At 45.1% G+C, this 26,921-nt stretch overlaps 1 protein-coding gene across 1 annotated transcript in view; it reads right to left on the reverse strand.

Annotated features, from left to right (window-relative positions):
* The window catches only part of pdss2 (prenyl (decaprenyl) diphosphate synthase, subunit 2), a 169,497-nt gene extending 158,746 nt beyond the window's left edge, over positions 1-10,751 (reverse strand). Inside the window, exons 1-2 of the mRNA XM_055634987.1 lie at positions 10,629-10,751; positions 4,501-4,870 (exon numbers count right to left, since the gene is read on the reverse strand). Coding sequence (XP_055490962.1) covers positions 4,501-4,772 — 272 coding nt within the window. The 5' untranslated portion in view covers positions 4,773-4,870; positions 10,629-10,751. The remainder of the gene's footprint in view (positions 1-4,500; positions 4,871-10,628) is intronic.
* Positions 10,752-26,921: the final 16,170 nt, after the last annotated feature.

Here is a 26,921-nt window from a genome sequence, read left to right on the forward strand (position 1 = left end):
TTCATGCAACAGTCATATATGGAACCTTGCAGTCATTTTACATTAACCATCACCACCTTAGTTATAGTCAGAGAGTCATACAGCGTGGAAACAAGCCCTTCAGCCCAACTTGCCCACACCGACCAACATGTCCCATCTACACAAGCCCCACCAGTCTGCGTTTGGCCCATATCCCTGTAAACCTGTCCTATCCAGGTACCTGCGTAACTGCTTCTTAAACATGCCTATAGCCCCTGCCTCAACTACCTCCTCCGGCAGCTCGTATCATACAATTCTGAAGGGTAGCAATGTTCTTAGCAGAGCGACATTTGTCTATTGAATAAGCCTTTTCGCCATTTGAGCCTATTCCACAGATCAAAGTTCAGAGCAAATTGAGACCTTAATCCATAAACCTGCCTTTGCACTTTATGAACATAATTAACAAGCATCATTCATGGCTTTTAAATTCTTCACAGTCGACTGACATACAGTGCTTGTTTGATGAAGGGTTCCAAAACTTTCCATTGCTTCCAAGCAAATCTGTTTTTGTAACTCTCCATTTGAAGCTAGAAACTAATCATTTAAACCACAGCCTAGAAACGTTCTGCAAGCAACTTTATAATTTTATTTTCAGGTTATTGTTTAGTTTAGTTTATTGTCATGTGAAAAGCTTTTGTTACGTGCTCACCAGTCAGCAGAAAGACAATACACAATTACAATCGAGCCATCCACAATGTACAGATACGTGCTAAAGGGAAAAAGGTTCAGTGCAATATAAAGTCCAGCAAAGTCAAATTAAACATAGTCCAAGGGTCACCAATGAGGTGGATAGTAGTTCAGGATTGCACTGCAGTTGTTAATAGGATGGTTCAGTTGCCTGGGAACTGCTGGGAAGAAACTGTCTCTGACTCTAGAGGTGTGCATTTTCACATTTTCTGTACCTCTTGACTGATGGGAGAGGGGAGAGGAGGGGGTGGCCGGGGTGAGACCCGTCCTTAATATCCTTAAAGTCTTCCAACCTTCAGTAGTCACCCCTCACCAATATGAGGTCATCCCTCTATGTAATCTCTTCTAATGTCAAATCCAGTTTATATTGTTCAACCTGTATTTTACTCTATTTGCCAACCTGGTCTTATGGGCCTGTCCCACTTGGCGTTTTTTTCGGCGACTGCCGGCATCATTGACTGACGTATCAGGTCACCAAAAAATACGCGGCGTGATGCGGCATGACGCTGCGTGATGACGCGTGACGCGCGGGTGTTTTTTCAAGTGTCGCAACCACTTTTTTGTCGCTGCTGGATTTTGAAATGTTCAAAATCTTTTGGCAACACTAATATGACGCCGGCAAAAATTGGCAAGTGGGACAGGCCCTTTAGTCACAATGCATTCCTGGATGTCGATGTAGCCCAGTCCATCACACAGGCCAGACTCCCCACTATTGACTCCATCTACACTCCCCACCCCAGTCATTCCTTTTCCCCCCTCCCATCCGACAGAAGACGCAATAGCTTGAAAGCGCGCACCACCAGACACGGGTACAGTTTCTTTCCCTCCGTTATCAGACCTCTGAACAGTCCTTCCATATGGCAAAGTACAGTCTCAATTCTCCAACCTACCTCATTGAGCACATTGAACATTTTATCTGCAGATATTATGCTACAATGCTGAGAAAGTATTTTCTGCATTCCGGTATTTTTCTTGATTGTATTTGGCAAGAGTGCATTCCTGTATAGTATTATTATATTTGATTGGATAGCACACAAAGGCCTTTCACTGTACCTCACTACACATAATAAGTTGGAGAAACTCAGCGGGTGAGGCAGCATTTATGGAGCGAAGGAATAGGTGACATTTCGGGTCGAGACCCTTTTTCAGTCTGATGAAGGGTCTCGACCTGAAACTTCACCTATTCCTTCGCTCCATAGATGCTGCCTCACCCGCTGAGTTTCTCCAGCATTTTTGTCTACCTTCGACTTTTCCAGCATCTGCAGTTCTTTCTTAAACACGTAATAAGTTCATAAGATATAGGAGCAGAATTAGGCCATTAGGCCCACCAAGTTTATTCCGCCATTCAATCAAGGCTGATCTATCTTCCCGTTCTCCTGTCTTCTCCCCATAGCCCCCGACACATGTACTAATCAAGAATTTGTCAATCTCCGCCCTACAATATATACTTTGACTTGGCCTCCCCAGCCTTCTATGGCAAAATGTTCCACAGATTCACACCCACTGACTAAAGAAAATCCTCCACATCTCCTTGCTAACGGTACGTCCTTTTATCCTGAGGCTATGCCTTCTGGTCCGAGACTCTCCAGATCCTCTCCACATTCACTCTATCCAGGCTTTAGCTATTCGGTAAGTTTCAATGAGGTACCCCCTCATCCTTATGAATATAATAATAAACCTAAACCGATACTAATCCAGACATTTTCATGATGAGCTATTGATGAATCAGTCATACAGCATGGAGACAGGCCCTTCGGCCCAACCAATATGGCCCATCTACCAATGACTTGCTGAAATCCATATATACGATGTCTACCGCTCTGCACAGATCAACCCTTTTTGTCACGTCTTCAAAAAAACAATCAGATTCGTGAAACTTGCTCTCCCACACACAAAACCATGCTGACTCTCCCTAATCAGCCCTTGGCTATCTAAATGCATGCATATCTTACCCCTCAGAATACTCTCTGATAACTCTCCAATCACAGATGTTAGACTTACCGGCCTATAGTTCTCAGGCTTTTCTTTGCAGCCCTTCATAAATAGAGGCACAACATTGACCTCCCTCTTCCAGTACCTCACCCATATTTAATGCCGACTCATAAATCTCAGCCAGGGCTCCGGCAATTTCCTCTCTAGCTTTCCAGTGTCCTTGGATATATCTGATCAGACCCGGGAGATTTGTTTATCTTCATACACTTCAGGACCTTCAGCACCACCTACCCTGACTACCCTCAAGATACTTCCATTGACTGCACCAAATACTCATTAAGGACCTTGCCCATTTCCTGCAGCTCCACACAAAGATGATCGCTTTGATTCCTGGGGTTCCCTTTTTCACTCTAGTTACTTTTTTTCCCTTAATGTACATATAAACTCTCCGGGTGCTCACATTTCCTCACACATTCCAAAAATATACAGGTTTGTAGGTTAATTGGCTTCAGATTGTTATTTGTCCCTAGTGTGTAGGATAGTGCTAGTGTACAGGGTGATCGCTGCTTGGAGTGGACTCGATGGGCCGAAAGGCCTGTTTCCGAACTGTATCTCTAAATTAAACTAATGCCATGGACTCCTCCTGTTAATAAATCAGAGCTCCCCTGGTAAAAGCTTGAGAACAAATATATCTTTTATATTTGCTTTTGTACATATTTTTTAAATTACTTCAATGTTAGTCTCCAATGTTAATGTTCAGCATTAACCCTACACCACCCATTCCCAGCTTGGGAATCCCAGCTTGGGACACAACTAGCAATGAGGCCACCCACAGATCAATGACCAGAGATGTACACAGATGGCAGAAGGATAAATGCTGCTGTTGGGGACTAATCTACAGCCTTCCGAGGTCAAGATGGTGCCCAAGCCTGGCAACTCTCTGCGTGCTAGTCCCAGAATTGTTTCCTTTTTTAGTTTAGTTTAAAGATACAGTGCGGAAACAAGCCCTTCAGCCCACTGCATCTGCACCGACCAGCTATCCCCGCACACTAACACTATCGTACACACACACTAGGGACAATTTACAATTATACCAAGGCTATTAGCCTACAAACCTGTACGTCTTTGGAGTGTGGGAGGAAACCTGACCAAACTCATGAAGGTCACGGGGAGAAGGTACAAACTCGTGCAGACAGCACCCATAGTAAGAATCAAACCCGGGTCTCTGCCCCTTTAAGGGTCCTGACCCGAAACCTCACCTATCGATTTCTCCCCAGAGATGCTGCCTGACTCGCCAAGTTACTTCAGCATTTTGTGTATTTTTTTAAATAAACTACCATCTGCAGTTGCTTATAATTAGCATCTTGCTTTTTAAACTTCCTGGCTTATTCACCTTTTCTAATCCAATGAAAACTTCGACATGCAAAAGGCCTTTACGTTTTGAATTATTTTCCTGGATATGTCAAAGAACATCAATAGACAATAGACGGGGTGGAAGATTGCAACCTTCACATGATCCGCCCTGTTTCGACGAATGCAATGAACCTGGCGTGCACAATCAAGTAAGATCAAATAGAACAAGTTGTCCTACAACTTTAGGCTGTGCACGCCATATGCAAGAAGAAGATTAGAAATAGACAATAGGTGCAGGAGTAGGTCATTCGGCCCTTCGAGCCAGCACCGCCATTTAATGTGATCATGGCTGATCATCCCCAATCAGTACCCCGTTCCTGCCTTCTCCCCATATCCCCTGACTCCGCTATCTTTAACAACATCAAAATATATCACTCAAAACCAACCATGAAGTTCAACCATCTTGACACCGTTCACATGTCCTAGATTTAATCCTGGTATATTTTTTACCTGGCTGTAGATATTAAAGGATGCTTTGTCCCGACCAATTTCCTGACATTAAGGGCGATGTTGCTCAACTCGTCGCTGAGCAGGCAGCGCAGGCTCATAAAGGAGGTGGGGTACCCAACGATCTTCTCTGCCTCAGACACCACCTTAGTCCAAGAGGAAGGGGATGTAGTCGAGTGCAGTCTGTGGCCGTGACTAAAAGCAGCGGCCATAGCAGGTCCATACTTCAATCTCCTCAGCGCCAGTAACGGGCTGGAGGTGTGAAGCGCAGACATCTAGGAGCCGGTTAACTTCACACGTTGAAAACGGAGCACTCCTGGATCCAAGTTAAAAGCCAAGGAAAATACAGGATGAAGAACGTCATCAATGGATCCTGCCAAGCAAAAAAAAAGATATTTAATCAACTTTGTTTGCTATATCTCTTTCAGTCATACAGCGTGGAAACAGCCCCAAGGCCGAACTTGTCCACACCGATCAACATGTCTCATCCACCAGCCTGCATTTGGCCCATATCCCGCTAAACATGTCCTATCCATGTACCTATCTAAATGTTTTTTAAACTTCAAAAAAAAACTTTTTTTTTTTAACCAAAGGCTATGGAAGTCCTTATATATCTAGCCACATTAGGGTGGCTATCACTAACTGCACCAACTATAGATGTAGTTTTTTTCTTTCTTTTACACATTACTAACATAGTATTCTTTTTCTTCTTCTATTTTATATTATAATTTTTATTTTGAATGGAATTATAAGTTTTATTTAAGGAGATATGTCCGGGAGGAAAAGCTACGAGATAATCTACGAACCTATCTCCAATGATGTATTATTAGTAAATCATTCCATTCTTTTTTTTATCGTGACATTTGTGGGGGGGTTTTTTCTCTTATTTTCTTACTTCCTATCTATATAAAAAAAACTAGAAGCAGAATCAATCTACAATTGATAATATTAATAATGTACGACTGATATACATGAAATGTTTATAATAGTCTGTTTTCCCGTTTTTGCTTCTAACAAAAATATTAAAACAAAAAAAATACAAAACAAAAAATTTAAAAACAGGAATAAATAAATAAATTTATTTTTTTTCCTTAAACGATAGTACCTGCCTTAACTACCTCCTCCATCAGCTTGTTTCATGCACCCACCACCCATTATGTAAAGAAATTACCCCTCAGGTTCTTATTACATCTTTCCCCCCCTCACTTTAAACCTATGTCCTCTGGTTCCCCATTCCCCTACTCTGGGCAAGAGACTCTGAGTGTCTACCCGATGTATTCCTCTCATTATTTTCTACACCTCTCCAAGATCTCCCCTCATCTTCCTGCATTCCAAGGAATAGAGACACAGCCAGTTCAACATCTCCCTATAGCTCAGGCCCTCGAGTTCTGGCAACATCCTCGTAAATCTTCCCTGCACCCTTTCCAGCTTGACAACATATTTCCTAGAACATGATGCCCAAAACTAACACAATGCACTAAATATTGTGTTTAAAACTCTGTTTTAAATTAGTCAATAACGTGTTATAGGTAAGAGACTACGTGGTATAATTGGTCAGGTTCAAGTTCATTGATTACACCCATTGCGTGCAGTTCTGGTTGCCCTGGTACGGGCACGATGAGGTGGCTTTGGAAAAGTTGCAGAGGAGATTTACCAGAATGATGCCTGGATTAGGGGGCATTAGCTACAGGGAGAGGTTGGACACACTTGATTAGTACGGGTGTCAGCAGTTATGGGGAGAAGGCAGGAGAATGGGGTTGAGAGGGAAAGATAGATCAGCCATGATTGAATGGCGGAGTAGACTTGATGGGCTGAATGGCCTAATTCTGCTCTTAGAACATACAAACTTATGCACTTGCATTGTATACTCTGGGGCGGAGGTTGTGGGGAGAGCTGAAAGAAGTATGTAAAATTCCAATAGGCATAGATAGGGTATACAGTCAGAACCTATTTCCCAATATTAAATATCAAATACGACAGGGCATAGCATTGTTTACTTTAGTGATACATTGTGGAAACAGGCCCTTCGGTCCACCAAGTACATGCTGACCAGCGATCAACCGTACCCTAGTTTTATGTTCTCCCAATTTTTGCATCATACACATAGGGGCAATTTACAGAAGACAATTAACCTGCAAACGGGAGGAAACTGGTGCAGGGAGAAAGTAGACAAAAATGCTGGAGAAACTCAGCGAGTGAGGCAGCATCTATGGAGTGAAGGAATAGGTGAGGTTTCAGGTCGAGACCCATCTTCAGACTGATATGAGAGTTGGGGAGGGGGAGAGGGTGGGGGGGGGGGGGGGGACGGGAAGAAGAAAGGAAGAGAAGGGGAGTGGGCTGAGGGAGAGCTGGGAAGGGGAGGGGAAAGAAGGAGAAAGCAAGGACTGCCTGAAATTGGAGAAGTCAATGTTCATACCACTGGAGTGTAAACTACCCAAGCAAGATATGAGGTGCTGCTCCTCCAATTTACAGTGGGACTCACTCTGGCCATGGAGGAGGCCCAGGACAGAAAGGTCGGATTCGGAATGGGAGGGGGAGTTAAAGTGCTGAGCCACCGGGAGATCAGGTTGGTTATTGCGAACTGAACGGAGGTGTTGAGCAAAGCGATCACCAGGCCTATGCTTGGTCTCACCGATGTAGAGCAGCTGACACCTAGAGCAGTGGATGCAATAGATGAGGTTGGAGAAAGTGCAGGTGAACCTCTGCCGCACCTGGAAAGACCGCTTGGGTCTTTGGATTGAGTCAAGGGGGGGGGGAAGGTAAAGCGACACGTGTAGTATTTCCTGCGGTTGCATGTGAAAGTACCAGGGGAGGTGGTGGTTTGGGTGGGAAGGAACGAATTGACCAGGGAGTTACGGAGGGAGCGGTCTCTGCGGAAAGCCAAAAGGGGAGGAGATGGGAAGATGTGGCCAGTGGTGGGATCCCGTTGGAGGTGGCGAACAGAGGGAGAACATACAAACTCAGTACAGACAGCACCAGTAGTCAGAATCTTTTTCCCAGGATGGAAAATTAAAACATGCAAGGGCACAGCCTTAAGGTGAGAGGAGCAAAGTATAAAAGAGATGTGCGGGGCAAATTTCTTTTTTACCCAAGACATAGTGAGTGCCTGAAACACGATGCCACGGTTGGTGGTGAAGAGGACTTGATCTCCATTCAAGACCGCAAGAAATTGCAGAAAATTGTGGACGCAACACAGATGATCACACAAACCAACCTCCCTTCAATTGACTCCATCTACACTTCGCGCTGCCTCGGCAAGGCCAGCAGCATAATGTAGGACAAATCTCACCCCGACCACTCCCTCTTCTCCACTCTCCCATCAGGCAAGCGGCACGGAGGTGTAAAAATGTACACCCCGAAATTCAGAGGCAGTTTCTTCCCAGCTGTTATCAGGCAACTGAACCATCCTACCAACAACTAGAGAGGAGTGCTGACCTACTATCTACCTCATTGAAGACCCTCGGACTATCCTTAATTGGACTTTACTGGACTATTTCTTCCTCTAAATGTTCTTCCCTTTATCCTCTATCCTACACTGTGGAAGGCTCGATTGTAATCAGAAGAGGCAGGAGCATATTGTCTGTAATCAGATATTGTCTTTCTGCTGATTGGTTAGCATGCCCCAAAAAGTTTTTTACTGTACCTCGGTACACGTGACAATAAACTAAACTAAACTAGTGAAATTGGGAAAGTAGTAACGTCAAACATACGGCGAATGGCTAAAAGACTAGAATCCATGGCCCTACCATCTCAGGAAATGTGAAAGACTAGTGGGCAGAGCTTTAAGGTGAGAGGGGCTAAGTTTGAAAGTGATCCGCAGGGCAACTGTGTTTTTTACCCAGAGGACAGTGAGTGCCTGAAATGTGCTGCCTGCATTGGTTGGTGAGGCAGATGCAATAATGGCATTTATGAGGCTTTTGGATAGGCACATGGATATGCAGGGAATGGAGGGATATGGATTATGTGCAGATGGATAAGAGTTTGTCTTGGCATCATGTTCAGCACAAATACTGTGGGCCAAAGGGCTTGTTCTTGTGCTTGTGCTGTACTGTTCTATGTATTCTCTAAAATAAACCTTTAATACATAATCTTCTTACTAAGATGCTAGCTATGCACCAGAATAGTGCTTAAGTTAAAAAATAGATACAAAGTACTGGAGTAACTCAGCGGATCATGCAGCATCTCTACAAAAAAAGAATATATGAATGTTTCAGGTTGGTCATGCACCAACCCAGACTTTATATAGGAAGGCTACTGAAGACTTGACGTACGGAAATCCTATTTGCCTAATATGTGGAAATTCTCCCATGAACGTTTGAAGAAAACTTCAAGAAAGGAAAGTTAGTTGCAGAATTTGCTACATCTTCAGGATGTCATGGGATATGGCTAATGGGCAGTTCATTCAAAGAACACCATTCTCGAAAAAAAAAATTGTTTGCATGTAACCTTTTCACAGTATTCAAAGAGACGCCATTATTCACAACACGAGATCTCATGAGCGATTAGCTTTGGAAACGGAAGAGACAATCTCATTTTAACAATCCTATAATATTTTACCATCAATTCAACATTTATTGAAACTTTAAGGCCACTAACTGGATGTGGAACAGGGTAATTCTGCACCATTGTAACTCCACAAGGCGAAAGAGAATAAATAACTGTCTGTATTAATCAATCCTCATCGAAATTGCTCATTTATAACTTACAGTAAAATGAGTTTATGAACAGTTCTCATGAATAAAATCCTTATGTAACCCAGAGACTGTCTGCACTAAACATCTTACTTTAGAGAAGTTATGTTGAACTTCAACCTGAAAGATTAACCGTGCCTCTTTCCACGAGTGTTTAATTATCATGTACCCACAACAGAACAATGAAATTATTTCTTATTACAGCCTTACAGGCCCATATACGCAGACAATATAATCAACATTTAATAGTTCAATAAATTATTGAATGTATTGCTTTTTCCATTGAAAACGTCCTTTATTCATGCTTATATTAAGCTGTAGAGATGTCAGCGCTCATGGGAAGAAGACACAAGAATGGGGTTGAGAGGGAAAGATAGATCAGCCACGATTGAATGGCAGAGTAGAAATGATGGGACGAATGGCCTAATTCTGCTCCTATTAATTAATTATAAACACTGAACTTCCTGTGACCACAAAAGGCAAGTCAGTCTCCCAACTCTGCCCAAAGCCAGAGAGCAAAACAATAAAGTGCTGGAGGAACTCAGCGGATCTGAGGTGGGAATGGACAGGCAACATTTCAGGTCGGGGCACCGGAGAGCTGATCCACCGAGCTGCTAGCCAGCACCCAACACCTGTAGCATCCATGGCCTCCCAAAGCCCACCTGTTGTATCTATTGTACTTGAGTTGAACTGATCGTATGTGTGTATGGCACATCTGATCTGTTTGGATAGCATTCAAAGCATAGCTTTTCTCTGCACCACGGTACATGTGACAATAATAAACTTAAACCTCTACCTTCCCACCCCTCGGCAAGGCACCTTCCCCCAACCATCTCCCTGGATCCCCTCACTTCATACTAGCCTGTCCCCAGACCCTCCCCTCCTCCATCCTGACCCCCTTTCCCCATGCTTCCTTTATCCAGACCAAAGATCCTATAGCAATCTTGCTGTAGTCAAGTCAAGTCAAGTTTATTTGTCACATACACATACGAGATGTGCAGTGAAATGAAAGTGGCAATGCTCGCGGACTTTTGTGCAAAAGACAAACAACAAAAAACCAAATTATAAACACAATCATAACACACATATTCTTTTACATAATAAATAAATAGATCTTTGATCCAGTCCAGATATCTATCTCCCTATCTGGACCTCCTCTCCACAGAGCCCAGCCCCTTGTCTACGGACCCCCTCTATCTGGACCACCTTTCCCCAGACTCCCCCCGTCCCCCATACCCTCTTCCCCCCCCCCGTCCCCTGGTCTCCAACAGCTGTCCAGACTCGCCTGAACTCCTCTCCTCCCCTCTCCTCCTCTCTTCTCTTGTCTCTCTCCCCTCCCTCTTCGCTTGTCCCTCTCCCCCCCGCGCTTGTCCCTCTCCCCCCGCGCTTGTCCCTGTCCCCATCCCTCCGTTGCCGTCTGAGCCGGGAGCCCGGACTCACCATCTCGTGAGCGCCGCCATTGCATCGAATCCAGAACCCGGCGGGACCGTCGCCAAGCGGGGCCGGCAGCGGCCGTAAAGTGTGAAGCTTGGCCGTAACCATGGAGACGGGCCTGGGTGTAATCATGGAGACGGACCTGGGCCGTAACCATAGAGACGGGCCTGGGTATAACCATAGAGACCGGGCCTGGACCGTAACTATAGAGACGGGCCTGGGTATAACCATAGAGACGGGCCTGGGCCGTAACTATAGAGACGGGCCTGGGTATAACCATAGAGACGGGCCTGGGCCGTAACCATAGAGACGGGCCTGGGCCGTAACTATAGAGACGGGCCTGGGCCGTAACCATGGAGACGGGCCTGGGCCGTAACTATAGAGACGGGCCTGGGCCGTAACCATGGAGACGGGCCTGGGCCGTAACTATAGAGACGGGCCTGGGCCGTAACCATAGAGACGGGCCTGGGCCGTAACCATGGAGACGGACCTGGGCCGTAACCATAGAGACGGGCCTGGGTGTAATCATAGGGACCGGGCCTGGGTGTAACCATGGAGACGGGCCTGGGCCGTAACCATGGAGACGGGCGGCCGTCGGGGAGCCGCAGCCCGCGGGCCCGGAGCCGATGGGCCGAACGGCGGCTGCATCCCTTCACCTCCTGCATTGCATAACAGACACGTATCTGTATCACCTGGCGCACAGCCACCACTGGACCATCGTGGGCTCCACCTGTCCTTGATCGCTGTTACTCTTTTGCATATCTTTAATTCATTTGTTCCTCATCTCTCCAAATCACCGTCTACATCTCTCGCTCTTTCAGAAGAAGGATCTCCACTCCAAACGTGGCCCATTCCTTTTCTCCAGAGATGCCGCCTGACCCGTTGAGTTACTCCAGCTTTTTGTGTCGACAACTTTCCTTCACCTCCAGCCAGCTCCCGACTGTATTCTCTATCATCTCCCCCACATCACTTCGTGTTTGCGTCTTTGTTGACTTCTGGAATCGGAATCAGGTAAAGTCAAATCAAAATTAACATATGCAATTAAGTAGTAGGGCTCTCTCGGTTATGACTGACCATGGGTTGATGCATCCTGGTGGGATGCAAGCCTGGGCAATATCATATGGAGGGCAGGCTGTTGCCCATGCAGCACGTTCCCCCTCTCCACGTCGCTGATCGATCCAAAGGAACAGCAGGGCCGTTACAGTTTGGCACCAGCGCCGTCGCAGGAGCTGCCAGAGCGAGGTTGTAGACAACGACAAACTGTCTTAGGGGCCCCAACTCCGGATTTCCTTGAGGTTTACTTCTGGAGACTTTTCCATGACTGGATATGGCCTCAAGGCAGTGGAGATTTTAAATCAGAGTTTTCCCTCTCCTAGATGGACTGCCTTCCCAGGCTGACAAGCCCCATCTGCCCAAGACTCGTGGGGGCGGGAGCGTCTACCTTCCCGTGCAGGTCTATAGCACCTGCCCACTGCTCATCTACGCAATTACATTAATCCTAAAAATATATTAGAGGCACTAGGAACTCCATCTACACCTCATGCTGCCTCAGCAAGACCAGCAGGATAATCAAGGATAAGTCTCATTCCAGTCACTCCCTCTTCTCCCCTAACCCATCGGGCAAAAGGTACAGAAGTGTGAAAACGCTCACCTCCAAATTCAAGGACAGTTTCTTCCCTGAACTGGGTGACAGAAACCCAAAGATACAGAGTGACCCACTGAGTCACTCCAACACTTTGTATCTTATTTTGTAAAGCAACGTCACTAGTTGGGACAGCACCGGAGTTGCTGCATTACAGCGCTTACAGTGCCAGAGACCTGGGTTCGATCCTGACTAAGGATGTTGTCTGTACAGTTTGTACAATCTCCCCGTGACCTGCATGGGTTTTCTCCGAGATCTTCAGCTTCCTTCCACAGCGCAAAGACGTCCAGGTTTGTAGGTTAATTACCTTGGTATAAATGAAAATTGTCCAAGTGTGTGTGATGTGGAATCGTGGACCAGAGGACAATAGGTGAAGGGGAAAAGATTTAATAGGAATCTGAGGGGTAACCTTTTTCACACAGAGGTGGGTGTATGCAACAAGCTGCCAGTGGAGGTAGTTGAGGCATGGACTCTCCCAGTGTTTACCTTCTGAACCTTCTGAATTTTGTAGTCAGCAGGGCATATCGCCAACTTGGACAATTTTACATTTTTATCAAGCTAATTAATCAAGCCAATTAACCTACAAACCTGTACATCTTTGGAGTGTGGGAGGAAACTGAAGATCTCAGAGAAAACCCACACAGATCACGGGGAGAACGTACAACCTCCATACAGACAGCACCCGTAGTCGGGATCGAACCCGGGTCTCTGGCGCTGCATTTTGCTGTAAGGCAGCAACTCTACAGCTGCGCCACCGTGACTGTTTAAGACAGATCATAAATGATTGGAGCAGAATTAGGCCATTCGGCCCATCAAGTCTTCTCCGCCGTTCAATCATGACTGATCTAACTCTCGTTCCTCTGCACAATCTCCTGCCTTCTCCCCGTAACCTCTGACAAGAGTTGTTTTCACCTCTCCATGCTATATTCGGATATGCTTCTTATTGTCACACTGGTTTCAACATTAGTAGGATACAATCTCCTGTTAGTTCTATTGTCTCAATCGATGTTCTGAATTCATTTGGTGATATTCGTTACATCCACATCAAGGAAGCAACACAATATATAAAACCTCATCACAGTTGGAGAGTCACCTGTCCATAACCCATAACTAACAAAGACATAAAATGCGAGAGTAATTCACCAGATAGGAAGGATCTCTGGAAAACATGGATAGATGACGTTTCGGGTCTGGATCCATGACTTTTGGGTTCCCCTATGGCAACTATATTTCTACTCTTTACTGTTACCCCAAGGTGTCATAGATCTAGAAATAAGGAACTGCAGATACTGATTTCCAAAAGAAGGCACAAATTGCTGAAATAACTCAGCAGGACTGGCAGCATCTCAGAAGAATATGGATAGTCGACTGGAAGGGTCAAGACCCTTCTTCCCATGCAGAAGGATCACAAACTGAAACGTCGTCTATCCATGATCTCCTGAGATGGTGCCTGTCCTGTTGACTACTCCGGCACTTTGTATATTCTTCTTGTGTCATAGATCTGTTCACTTCCCTAGGTTAGCTGTCTTTTTCACTCGATGAGCAGTAGAACCTATGTGGAGAGAATGGCACACTCAAAGGATTTCTCCCACCAACATCCGATCTGCCTGAATTCCTTGCTGCTGTTGGTCAGGCCACCACTTGGAACCTGTGCTTCAGGAAATTCTCAGCTTCCTTTATGGTTTGCAGAAACTTCACAATCAGCATCCCTGACCTAAATTGAGTTTAGACACAAAATGCTGGATTAACTCAGCAGGACAGGCAGCATCTCTGGATAGAAGGAATGGGTGACGTTTCAGGTCGAGACCCTTCATCAGACTTGAACCAAAAGATCACCCATTCTTAAACTGTGGACCCTGGTTCTGGACTCCCCCAACATCGGGAACATTTAGTCTTGAATCACTACTGATTGCAAGATGTTAGGTGTAAAATTGACTGCTTTGTATCCATAAATGCATGGCCACAGTTTAAGAATAAGGGATAAATCATTTAGAACAGAGATGTGGAAAAATGTTTTCACACAGAGAGTTGTGAGTCTGTGGAATTGGCTGCCTCAGAGGGCAGTGGAGGCCGATTCTCTGGATGCTTTCAAGAGAGAGCTAGACAGAGCTCTTAAAGATAGTGGAGTCAAGGCATATGGGGAGAAGGCAGGAACAGGGTACTGATTGTGGATGATCAGCCATGATCACATTGAATGGCGGTGCTGGCTGGAGGGGCCGAATGGCCTACTCCTGCACCTATTGTCTATTGTCTATATGCACCTGAATTATCACAGTACAAGAAGCAAGACTGTTTTTCAACTAACAAAGGGGTTTCAAAGTAAACATCTAAAGCCTCACTTTACCATTCATCCCTGCTTCCAGGTTACTTTGACCAGACAATAAAGGCTAACCAGCTCTACTGAAGGCTCCCATCTCAAAAACTAAACCCAGACTTGCCATCATTATTCATCTTTACAGCAAATGAAAGCTTCAAAAGTAAACTTTGATCTATTCAAACCAGTTTAATTATGTTCTTTAAAAATAATCTAAACATTTATTTCTGGGCAACATGACATTTTGTTCTGTGACAATACATGTGGAGTGACAGAGTCACACAGTACGGAATCAGGCCATTCGGCCCACTAAGTCCACATCGACCTGTGATCCCCGCACACTATGGAACAGTTCTTCCCATCAGAACTGCCCCCACCATCGACTCTTTTTAAGTCTAGACTTAAAACTTATTTCTACTCTCAAGCCTTTCTTGAGGTCCTCTGAGGAAGCGCTGTATGTATCTATGTATGTATTGTTGATTTATGTACCACTGTATGTAGCACATTAGTACCTGCACTAATGTAAAGCACTTTGGTCAACGAGAGTTGGTTTTAAATATGCTATAGAAATAAAATTGACTTGACTTGACTTGACCAACACTATCCTGCACCCACACAAGGGACAATTTACAATTTTAATGATGTCAATTAACCTACAGACCTGTTTAAGAAAGAAGGTACACAAAAATGTTGGAGAAACTCAGCGGGTGCAGCAGCAGTTTCTATGGAGCAAAGGAGATAGGCAACGTTTCGGGCTGAAACCCTTCTTCAGTTCTTAAACAAACTGTTTAAGAAAGAACTGCAGATGCTGGAAAAATCAAAGGTAGACAAAAATGAAGAAGGGTCTCGAATCGAAACATCACCTATTCATCTGCTCCAAAGATGCTGCCTCACCCGCTGAGTTTCTCCAGCATTTTTGTCTACCTACAAACCTGTATATCTTTGGCGTGCGGGAGGAAACCAAAGCACCCGGCAAAGACCCACATGGTCACAGGGAGTTCGTACAAACGTACAGGCAGCACTCATAGTCAGGATCAAACCCATGTCTCTGGTGCTGTGAGGCAGCAACTCTACAACTGTGCCACCATTCTGCGCCTTGATAAGATCATCTTTCTGTCTCCTGCGCTCCTAGGAATAAAGCATAACCTCTCCCTGTAGCTCAGGCAATTGAGTCCTGGCAACATCCTTGTAAATCTTCTCTGCACTTTCTAGCTTGATGGCGCCCTCCTTATATCAGGGGAAATGTGGAGCACATTAATCAGTGGCAAATATAGACAAATGTTTCAAATCTCTGCCTGCGTTGTCTCTCATTCCAAATGATCCTTAATCGCGGTTTCTATCAATTGCTATTTACGTTCTATCCTTTTGCTAATAAACGGTCTGGAGAGAGTGGATGTGGACAGAGTGTTTCCACCAGTGCAAGAGTGTAGAGTCTAGGTCGTTGCCTCAGAATAAAAGGATGGATTTTTAGGACGGCGATGAGGAGGAATTTCTTTAGTCAGAGGGTGGTGAATCTGTGGAATTCATTGCCACAGACGGCTGTGGAGGCCAAGTCAATGGATATTTTTTATGCTGAGATTGAAAGATTCCTGATTCATAAGGGTGTCAGAGGTTATGGGGAGAAGGCAGGAGAACGGGGTTGAGAGGGATCAATCAGCCATGATTGAATGGCAGAATAGACTTGATGGGCCGAATGGCCTAATTCTGCTCTTATAACTTATGAATTTATGAACTTATAAACCAATCCTGTTTCTCTTAAAGCAGATCTAATCAGCCTGAAACTGTAATCGACACTACAAGCCCAGCAAAGTTTAAAATTAATCGTTTTTATTTTTAACCTCAAAAATGTGTACCTAACAGCAGATTTTGTCTTTTCCTGTTCACTCTTAAAATCACTGTAATGATTCATACAGCACAGAAACAAACCCTTCAGCCCTCTTTGTCTCTTGCCGATCAAGATGCCCCATCGAAGCTAGTCCTATTTGCCCACATTTGGTCCAAATGTCTAAACCTTTTCCTGTGGTGTCCCAGGTGTATAAAATGGTCACGAAGGATCTCGTACATTGGCCTTCATCAGTCTGGGTATTGCCTATAGAAGTTGGTATGTTATGTTACAGTTGTACACAATGTTGGTGAGGTTGTGATCCAGAATCGGGTGCTGCCCTTAGTATATCGGGAATGGATGGAAAGTGGGATAACATAGAATAGGTAGGTTATAATGCTTACCTTCAGCGGCGCTGCAATTCTGCCACTGGCCGTCTGCGTGATTTTGGCACATTTGAGGGTGGGGGGGGTGGGGGGCAGATGTTGTCAAGCTGAGAAGGGTACAGAGAAGATTTAGTTTAGTTAAGTTTATTGTCGAGATACAGTGAAAAGCTTTTGTTGCGTGCGAATCCAGTCAGCGGAAAGACAATACATGATTACAATCGAGCCATTCCTAGAGCCTGTGCAGATACAGGTTAAAGGGAATAACGTGAATAATGTTTAGTGCAAGATAAAGTCCAGTAAAGTCAAATTAAAGATAGCTTGAGGGTCTCCAATGAGATTTAGGACCACTGTGGTGGCCTTGACGAGGCAGCGTGAAAGATGGATTCAATAGAAGGGTCGATGGTTTGTGTGATGGTCTGGGTTGCGTCCACAATTCTCTGCAATTTCCTGCGGTCCCGGTATGGAGATCTAGTCCTGTTCAACACCAACCCTGGCAGGCCCTGTATAAAAAGTAAAATTGTCCCACACATCTCCGGTAAACTTTGCCCCCGTCTCCCAATATGGTAGATAGTAGCTCAAGACTACTCTTTGGTTGTTGATAGGATGGTGCAGTTGCCTGATAACAGCTGGGAAGAAACTGTCCCAAATCTGGAGGTGTGCGTTTTCACACTTCTGTAACTCTTGCCAGATGGGAGTGGGGAGAAACGAGGATGTTGCCAGGACACGAGAGCTGTAGGGAAAGGTTAACCAGGCTCAGACTTTATTCCTTGGAGGGCAGGAGTTTGAGGGTGATCTTATAGAGATTCAGATTCAGATTCAGATTCAGCAAACTTTATTGTCTGTCGTAACAGAAAATCTTCTTTGACGTGGCTCAACATACAGACAGGACAATGTACTGATAAGCAGTCATACAACACAGATTTCTGCGAGCACACACAGTGTGTATCGATCTTAAAAGCAAATACAAAAGATTAAAAACTGTAAAAATAGACAAGATAAAAGTTGTGGATACGTGTAAAGTGACAATGCGTCAGGGTTAATTTGTCCATCGTTCATTTTTTATTTAAGCTGTTTATTGCAATGGGTATGAATGAGTTTTTGTGGATGTTTTTCTTGGATAGGGGGACTTTATATCGACATCCTGGAGATATAAAATCATGAAAGGAATAGATTGGGTAGATGCACAGAGCCTTTTGCCCAGAGGGAAATCGGGAACCAAAGAACACAGGATTAAGGTGAGGGTGAAAGATAGGAATGTGAGGGGTACCTTTTTCACACAAAGGTTGGTGGGTGTATGGAACTAGCTGCCGGAGGAAGAAGTTGAGGCCGGTACTATCGCAATGTTTAAGAAACATTTAGATAGGTCCATGGATAGGATAGGTTTTTAGAGGGATATATGGGCCAAATGTTGGCAAGTGGGCCTAGTGTAGATAGGGCATGGCTGCAGCTAAAATCTCTGACCAAAAAGGAAAGATGAAGACAAATACTGATGGCAATTGTCCTGGCAATGAGAACAAGGATGTGGCAGAATCTTCATGGGGATCCGTTTTCACAGTGGGGAAAGAAGATTCAATCTCAAAAGTGCAAAGAAACCTAAAAACATGATAAAAGAAGAGAATTGTTCAGTTCAGTGGGCTGAACGAAATGGGAAAAGAGAAAATAATAACTTAATTTCCACGAGCAGGTTGATTGCACTCTAGGATATTGAAGCACAATGCAAATTCTTTCTCATAATTCTCCACAGGGCTCTCGACTTGCAAATTACATCATTACATTGGAAAATTACTAATGTAAACATCTTATATCAGAAACAAGAAACCAAAAAAGTACCGGGCTAACAGTTTAACATGAACCGGGGTCGACCGGGACGTTAGCTGAATAGTTTAACTGAACAGAAGATGGCAGAGCTTTAATTTGAGAGCGGCAAAGTTTAAAGGAGATTAGACACAAAATGCTGGAGTAACTCAGCGGGTCAGGCAGCATCTCTGCAGAAAAGGAATAGGTGACGCTTCGGGTCCAGACCCTTCTTCAGACTGAGAGTCAGGGGAAAGGAAAACGAGAGGTTCAGAGATCAGTTTAGTTTGGTTTAGAGTTTAGAGATACAGCGCGGAAACAGGCCCCTCGGCCCACCGAGTCCGCGCCGACCAGCGATCCCCGCACACTAACACTATCCCACACACACTAGGGACAATTTACAATTATACCAAGCCAATTAACCTACAAACCTGCAAGTCTATGGCGTGTGGGAGGAAACCGGACATCCTGGAGAAAACCCACGGGGAGAACAAACAAACTGTAAAGACAGCTCTCGTAGTCAGGATCGAACCCGGGTCTCTAGCGCTGTGAGTGGGTTAAGTTTTTTTAGACAGGGTGTTGGGTGCCTGGGGTGGTGGTGTAGGCAGATACGACAGTGGGCTGTCTTCTTCTTCTTTCATGTGGCGTGCACAGCCTAAAGTTGTAGGACAACTTGTTCTATTTGATCTTCTGTTTGTGCACGTCGAGTTGATTGCATTAGTTGAAACAGGGCGGACTACGTGAAGGTTGCAATCTTCCACCCCAACAGTGGCCTGTAAGAGGCTATTAGGTCTGAAGAAAGGCCTTAACCTGAAACATCACCAATTCCTTTTCTCCAGAGATGCTGCCTGACCCAGCTTTGCTCAAGAGATGCTGCCTGACCCAGTTACTCCAGCTTTTTGAGGTCTATTTTAGATAGGCCACATGGATATCCACATTATGCAGGGATATGGCTCACGTGCAGGAAGAGGAGATTTGTTTAATTTGGTATGATATTCGTCACAAGCATTTTGGCTGAAGAGTCTGTTCTTGTGCTGCTCTATTCCATGTTCATTAAATACATTTATTGTACATTTTTTGAAGGATTGAACATCCATGTTGATTTTTTTATGGGCAGTCTCCTATACGATGAGAGGCGAAACTGTCTATGAATGTTCTCCACACTGACTACCAGAGGTATTAGAGAATGTTTTGCACTGGAAATTATTAGCCAGATTGAGAATACATGCAAGTGAAGGCCAAAACAGCCTTCACCAAAGCAACATGTGCTGGACCAACCATATCAAAACAATAGCCAAGAAAGCACAGCACACCAACGCCTCTACTTCCTGAGAAGGCTTAAGGGCCTGTCCCACTTGGCGATATTTTCGGCGACTGCCGGCATCATTGACTGACGTATCAGGTCACTGAAAACGTTGCGGCATGATGTGGCATGACGACATTTTGACGCTGTGTTTCCTCAAGTGCCGCAAGATTTGTTTTGTCACCGCTGGACTTTGAAATGTTCAAAATCCAGTGGCGACTGCCGGCAGTCGCCAAATAAATCGGCAAGTGGGACAGGCCCTTATGCCTTCTCAGGAAGTGCTGTGCTTTCTCGGCCCTTTAGGAGGTTTGGCATATCCCCTACAACTCTCACCAACTTCTACAGATGCACCATAGAAAGCGTCTTATCAGGATGCATCACAGCTTGGTTTGGGAACAGCTCCATCCATTTATACTCTCTAGAATTTAGAAGATTGAGAATCTTATAGAAACTTACAAAATTCTTAAGGGGTTGGACAGGCTAGATGCAGGAAGATTTCTCCCGATGTTGGGGAAGTCCAGGACAAGGGGTCACAGCTTTAAAGGGGAAATCCTTTAAAACCGAGATGAGAAGAACTTTTTTCACACAGAGAGTGGTGAATCTCTGGAACTCTCTGCCACAGAGGGTAGTTGAGGCCAGTTCATTGGCTATATTTAAGAGGGAGTTAGATGTGGCCCTTGTGGCTAAGGAGATCAGGGGGTATGGAGAGAAGGCAGGTACGGGATACTGAGTTGGATGATCAGCCATGATCATATTGAATGGCGGTGCAGGCTCGAAGGGCCGAATGGCCTACTCCTGCACCTAATTTCTATGTTTCTATGTTTCTATGTAAGACCGCAAGAAATCGCAGCGAATTGTGGACGCAGCCCAGACCATCACACAAACCAACCTCCCTTCCATTGACTCCATTGAAGCCTCGCGCTGCTTTGGCAGGGAAAGGCAAAAGCAGAAATCCGTGAAACCAGGGCAAAATACAAAAAAGGGCCTAAGTTCAAAAAAAAGTTAAGAGGGCTGCTAATGTTAAAAAGTCATTTTTTTAATTAAAAATTCGAAAAGGTGCATATAGTTTTGATATTGAAGCTGAAACTGAAGAGTGCCCCGACACTCCATTTATCAGCAGCAGAACCTCAAAAGCTACACGGTGGTACAGCGGGTAGAGCTGCTGCATCACAGCACCAGAGACTCAGGTTCGACCCTGACCTCGGGTGCTGACTGTGTGGACATTGCACGTTCTCCGGGTGAGTTTCCTCCGCTTTCCTCCCACATTCCAAAGGCGTGTGGGATTGAAGGTTAATTGGCCCTCTGTAAATTGTCACCTAGCGTTGTGGGAAGTGGATGAGAAGGTGGGTTAGCTATACAACTAGTATGAATGGTCGATGGTAGGCATGGATTTGGTGGGCTGAAGTCCCTGTTTCCATGTTGCATCTCTAAACAAAGCGAAACTTTAATCTACATAAGTTTCGGCAAGGCCACCAGCATAATCAAAGACCAGTCTCACCCCAGTCACTCAAGAGTCACGAGTCAAGAGAGTTTTATTGTCATGTGTCCCAGATAGGACAATGAAATTCTTACTTGCTGCAGCACCACAGAATATGTAAACATAGTACAAAATGGAAGATAAAAGTTCAGTGTGTCTATAGACCATAGACATTATATACACAATAAATAAACAGACATAGTGCAATAATAATAATAGACTGTTATTGTTCAGAGCTTATTTGATGTTGTGTTTAATAGCCTGATGGCTATGGGGAAGAAGCTGCTCCCAAACCTGGATGTTAGTTTTCAGGCTCCTGTACCTTCTTCCCGATGTCAATGGTGAAATGAGTGTGTGGCCAGGATGGTGTGGGTCTTTGATGATGTTGGCTGCCTTTTTGAGGCAGCGACTGCGATAGATCCCTTCGATGGTGGGGAGGTCAGAGCCGATGATGGACTGGGCAGTGGTCACAACTTTCTGCATTCTTTTCCGCTCCTGGACGTTCAAGTTGCCGAACCAAGCCACGATGCAACCAGTCAGCATGCTCTCTACTGTGCACCTGTAGAAGTTCGAGAGAGTCCTCCTTGACAAACCGACTCTCCGTAATCGTCTCAGGAAATAGAAGCGCTGATGTTCCTTCTTTATAATTGCAGCAGTGTGCTGGGACCAAGAAAGATCTTCGGAAAGGTACACAAAAATGCTGGAGAAACTCAGCGGGTGCAGCATCATCTATGGAGCGAAGGAAATAGGCGACGTTTCGGGCCGAAACCCTTCTTCAGACTGATGGGGGGTGGGGGGGAGAAGGAAGGAAAAAGGGAGGAGGAGGAGCCCGAGGGTGGGGGGATGGGAGGAGACAGCTCGAGGGTTAAGGAAGGGGAGGAGACAGCAAGGTCTAGCAAAATTGGGAGAATTCAATGTTCATGCCATCCGGACGCAAGCAACCCAGGCGGAATATGAGGTGCTGTTCCTCCAATTTCCGGTGTTGCTCACTCTGGCAATGGAGGAGGCCCAGGACAGAGAGGTCAGATTGGGAATGGGAGGGGGAGTTGAAGTGCTGAGCCACCGGGAGTTCAGGTAGGTTATTGCGGACTGAGCGGAGGTGTTCGGCGAAACGATCACCCAACCTCCGCTTAGTCTCACCGATGTAAATCAGCTGACATCTAGAGCAGCGGATGCAGTAGATGAGGTTGGAGGAGATACAGGTGAACCTTTGTCGCACCTGGAACGACTGCTTGGGTCTTTGAATGGAGTCGAGGGGGGAGGTGAAGGGACAGGTGTTGCATTTCTTGCGATTGCAACGGAAAGTGTTGGGGGAGGGGGTGGTGCGAGAGGGAAGGGAAGAATTGACAAGGGAGTTGTGGAGGGAACGGTATTTGTGGAAGGCAGACATGGGGGGGGAGATGGGAAGATGTGGCGAGTGGTGGGGTCACGTTGGAGGTGGCTGAAATGGCGGAGGATTATTTGTTGTATTTGCCGGCTGGTGGGGTGAAAGGTGTTCGGAAAGATCTTCGGAAATATGCACGCCCAGGAATTTGAAGTTTTTTACCCTTTCCACCCTCGTTGATATAAACGGGATTGTGGGTTCCTATTCCCCTTCCAAAGTCCACAATCATTTCCTTGCTTTTGCTGGTGTTGAGAGCCAAGTTATTGTGCTGGCACCATTTGGTCAATCGGTCGATCTCACTTCTATACTCTGACTCATCACCATCTGTGATTCTTCCCACAACAGTGGTGTCATCGGCGAACTTGATGATGAAGTTCGCACTATGTCCGGCTACACAGTCATGAGTATAGAATGAGTACAACAGGGGGCTGAGCACGCAGCCTTGAGGTGCTCCCATGCTGATTGTTATCGCAGATATCATATTTCCACCAATACGGACAGACTGTTCTGTGGCTGAGGAAGTCGAGGATCCAATTGCAGAAAGTTGCGCAGAGACCCAGATCCGTGAGCTTGGTAGCCAGCTTGGAGGGGATGATTGTATTAAATGCCGAGCTGTAGTCAATGAACAACAGCCTGATGTATGGGTTTGTGTTGTCTAAATGGTCCAGAACGGAGTGGAGAGCCAGTGAGATTGCGTCAACCGGCGGTAAGCGAACTGCAGTGGGTTGAGGTTCTTGTCGAAGTAGGAGTTGATATGCGCTATAATCAACCTCTCAAAGCACTTCATCACCGCATACGTTAGTGCCACTGGTCGATAGTCATTGAGGCACGTCACCTTACTCTTCTTGGACACCGTTATTATTGATCCCCTTTTAAAGCAGGTGGGAACTTCAGACCTCAGAAGTGAGAGGTTGAAAATGTCCGTAAAAACGCCAGCCAGCTAGTCTGCACAGGTTTTGAGAACACGCCCGGGTATACCATTAGGTCCAGGCGCTTTTGAGGGTTCACCCCTCTGAAAGATCTTCTGATGTCGGCTTCTGTAACTGAAATGGGGGCTGGGGAAGGCAAATCAGTGTCCTCTCTATCAAACCGTGAGTAGAATCCGTTGAGCTCGTCAGGGAGTGATGCTTCGCTGACATTCGAGCTGCCTCCTGATTTCGCCTTGTAGGAGGTGATGGCATTCAAGCCCCGACTCAGTTGCCGAACATCCGTCTGATCCTCCAGCTTAGAGCAGAAGTCCCTTTTAGCGTTTTTGATGGCCTTACAAAGGTCGTATCTGGACTCCTGATTCTCACCGCATCCCTCAGGCACGAGGTACAGAAGTGTGAAAACACACGCCTCCAGATTCAGGGACAGAACACTGTGGATGGCTCGATTGTAATGATATATTGTCTTTCCCCTAACTGGTTAGCTGGCAACAAAAGCTTTTTTCTGTACCCTGGTACACGTGACAAGAAACTAAACTGAATTAAACTTAATGTGTAGGAGAAATCTCTGGTGTGGAGGTCAGGATACTGCATTGATGAATGGATGAAAGAACTAAGCCTGGGTATTGTGCACAAAAAGGAATATTTAGCAATCTTGAGCATGGTCCTTTTGGGACCAGTGACCTGAACATGATGACAGATGGAAAGGGAAATAGTAGAATCAGACACTACGAGGCTACAAAGTGCAAATTGGCTTTGAGAGATTGAGTAACAATACTAGGTGGGCTGATGATGGATCGGCAATGTGACAATGATGTGCATTAATATCCATTCCCGTCAAGGGAAAGTATTCAACCATGGGTTACAAAGGAAGTTAGTAACAATTAGACTGGGGGACCTGCAGACACTGAAATCTTGAGCGAAACACAACGCACTGAAGGAACTCAGTAGGTCAGGCAGCGTATGTACAGGGAATGAACAGACAGCGATTTGGGTCAGGATCTTTCTTCAGACTGATGTATCCGAATGGAACTCTGAAGGTTCCCTGTTCGAAACATCGTCTGTACATCCCCTCCACAGATGCTGTCTGAGTTCCTCCAGCATTCTGTATTTTAGTCAAAATTAGGGATAGTATAAGTTTCAAAGATTAGGCAACAAAATGCCTGAAAAGTGCAGCTAGAATGAGGAATGGTAGCAGTTCAGAATTCATATATAAGGATAAAAGGATTGATTAGGAAGGAGAAGATGGAATATGAGTTTGGGTTTAGTTTATTGTTACATGTACCGAGGTACAGTGAAAAGCTTTTGTTGAGTGCTATCAAGACAGTGGAAAGACAATACATGATTACAATCGAGCCGTCCACAGTGTACAGATACATGATAAAGGGGATAACATGAATACAGTTTAGTGCAAGATAAAGTCCAGTAAAATCTGATCAAAGATCAGGACTTTCATATGAAGAAAGACTGGATAGACTCTGCTGGTACTCGCTAGAATTTAGAAGATTGAGGGGGGATCTTATAGAAACTTACAAAATTCTTGAGGGGTTGGACAGGCTAGATGCAGGAAGATTGTTCCCGATGTTGGGGAAGTCCAGAACAAGGGGCCACAGTTTAAGGATAAGGGGGAAATCTTTTAGGACCAAGATGAGGAAAACATTTTGTCACACAGAGAGGGATGAATCTCTGGAATTCTCTGCCACGGAAGGTAGTTGAGGCCAGTTCATTGGCTATATTTAAGAGGGCGTTAGGTGTGGCCCTTGTGGCTAAAGGGATCAGGGGGTATGGAGAGAAGGCAGGTACAGTATACTGAGTTGGATGATCAGCCATGATCATATTGAATGGCGGTGAAGGCTCGAAGGGCCGAATGGCCTACTCCTGCACCTATTTTCTATGTTTCAATGTGTCTAAGATAGTCCCAGGGTCTCCAACGAGGTAGATTAAAGCTCACGACTGCTCTCTAGTTATGGGTAGGATGGTACAGTTGCCTGAAACCAGCAGGGGTGAAACTGTCCCTGAATCTGGAGGTGTGTGTTTCCACAGTTCTATACCTCTTGCCCGATGGGAGAGCGGAGGAGAGGGAGTGGCCGGGGTGCGACACGTCCTTGATTATGCTACTGAAATTAAGTGTTGGATTGTAAATCTCAGTCAAACAAAAATTTATTTTCACAGATTTAATTTCAAAAACAAAAAGAATCATAATTATATGAGCAATTATTAGGAAACTGGCAATTTAAGTTGAACTCAGGTCAATAATAACACGTCGAAAATATTCTACTGCTTTATGAAATACAACCTGTAAAAATTAAAATTAACTTTTAAAGGCCTCACGATAAAAATGACTGCTTTTACCACCATCTGTCCTTTCATGAAATTGGCAATAAATAAAAAAAAATATTTCCTGAAAGATATATATATCCGTAGTCCACTTGGAGTTAACTGGCACAATCCCGAGTACCTGCCGTTAGTGCTAAGAGACGTCCCCGAGCTCCAACGTACCTGCTACGTTCATTCTCCGTGCTTACCACGAGTTTGATTTTTTTTAAACTCGGGAGAGCTCTTGGAATGAACTCGCACCGTGGGACAGGGCGAGACGTAGGATGAGAGGGGCAAAGCTTAAAGAAGATATGCAGGACAACATTTTTTACACAAAGATTCCAGATTCATGATTCAAGAGAGTTTATTGTCATGTGTCGAAGATAGGACAATGAAATTATTGCTTTCCTTCAGCACAACAGAATATTGTAGGCATAAATAAATACAGCACATATCAGTGTGTCCATATACCATTGAATATATATATATATACACATAGATAACCAGATAAAGTGCAATAGGCTATTAAAGTTCAGATTATTGTTTGAGTTGAGTTTAATAGTCTGATGGCTGTGGGGAAGAAGCTGTTCCTGAACCTGGATGTTGCAGATTTCAGGCTACTGTACCTTCTACCTGATGGCAGCGGAAAGATGAGTGTGTGGCCAGGATGGTGTGGGTCCTTGATGATGCTGCCAGCCTTTTTGAGGCAGCGACTGCGATAGATCCCCTCGATGGGAAGGAGGTCAGAGCCGATGATGGACTGGGCAGTGGATGGTGGATATCTGAAGCTCTGCTGAGAGTGTTGGTGGAGGCAGATATGGTAGTGGCATTTAAGAGAATTTTGGATAGGCACATGGATATGCAGGGAATGGTGGGATATGGGTTATGTACAGGCAGAGGAGAATTGGTCATGGCCTCATGTTCAGCACAGGAAT

This window comes from Leucoraja erinacea, chromosome 5 (assembly GCF_028641065.1).
Source record: "Leucoraja erinacea ecotype New England chromosome 5, Leri_hhj_1, whole genome shotgun sequence".
NCBI classification, from domain to species: Eukaryota; Metazoa; Chordata; class Chondrichthyes; order Rajiformes; family Rajidae; genus Leucoraja; species Leucoraja erinaceus.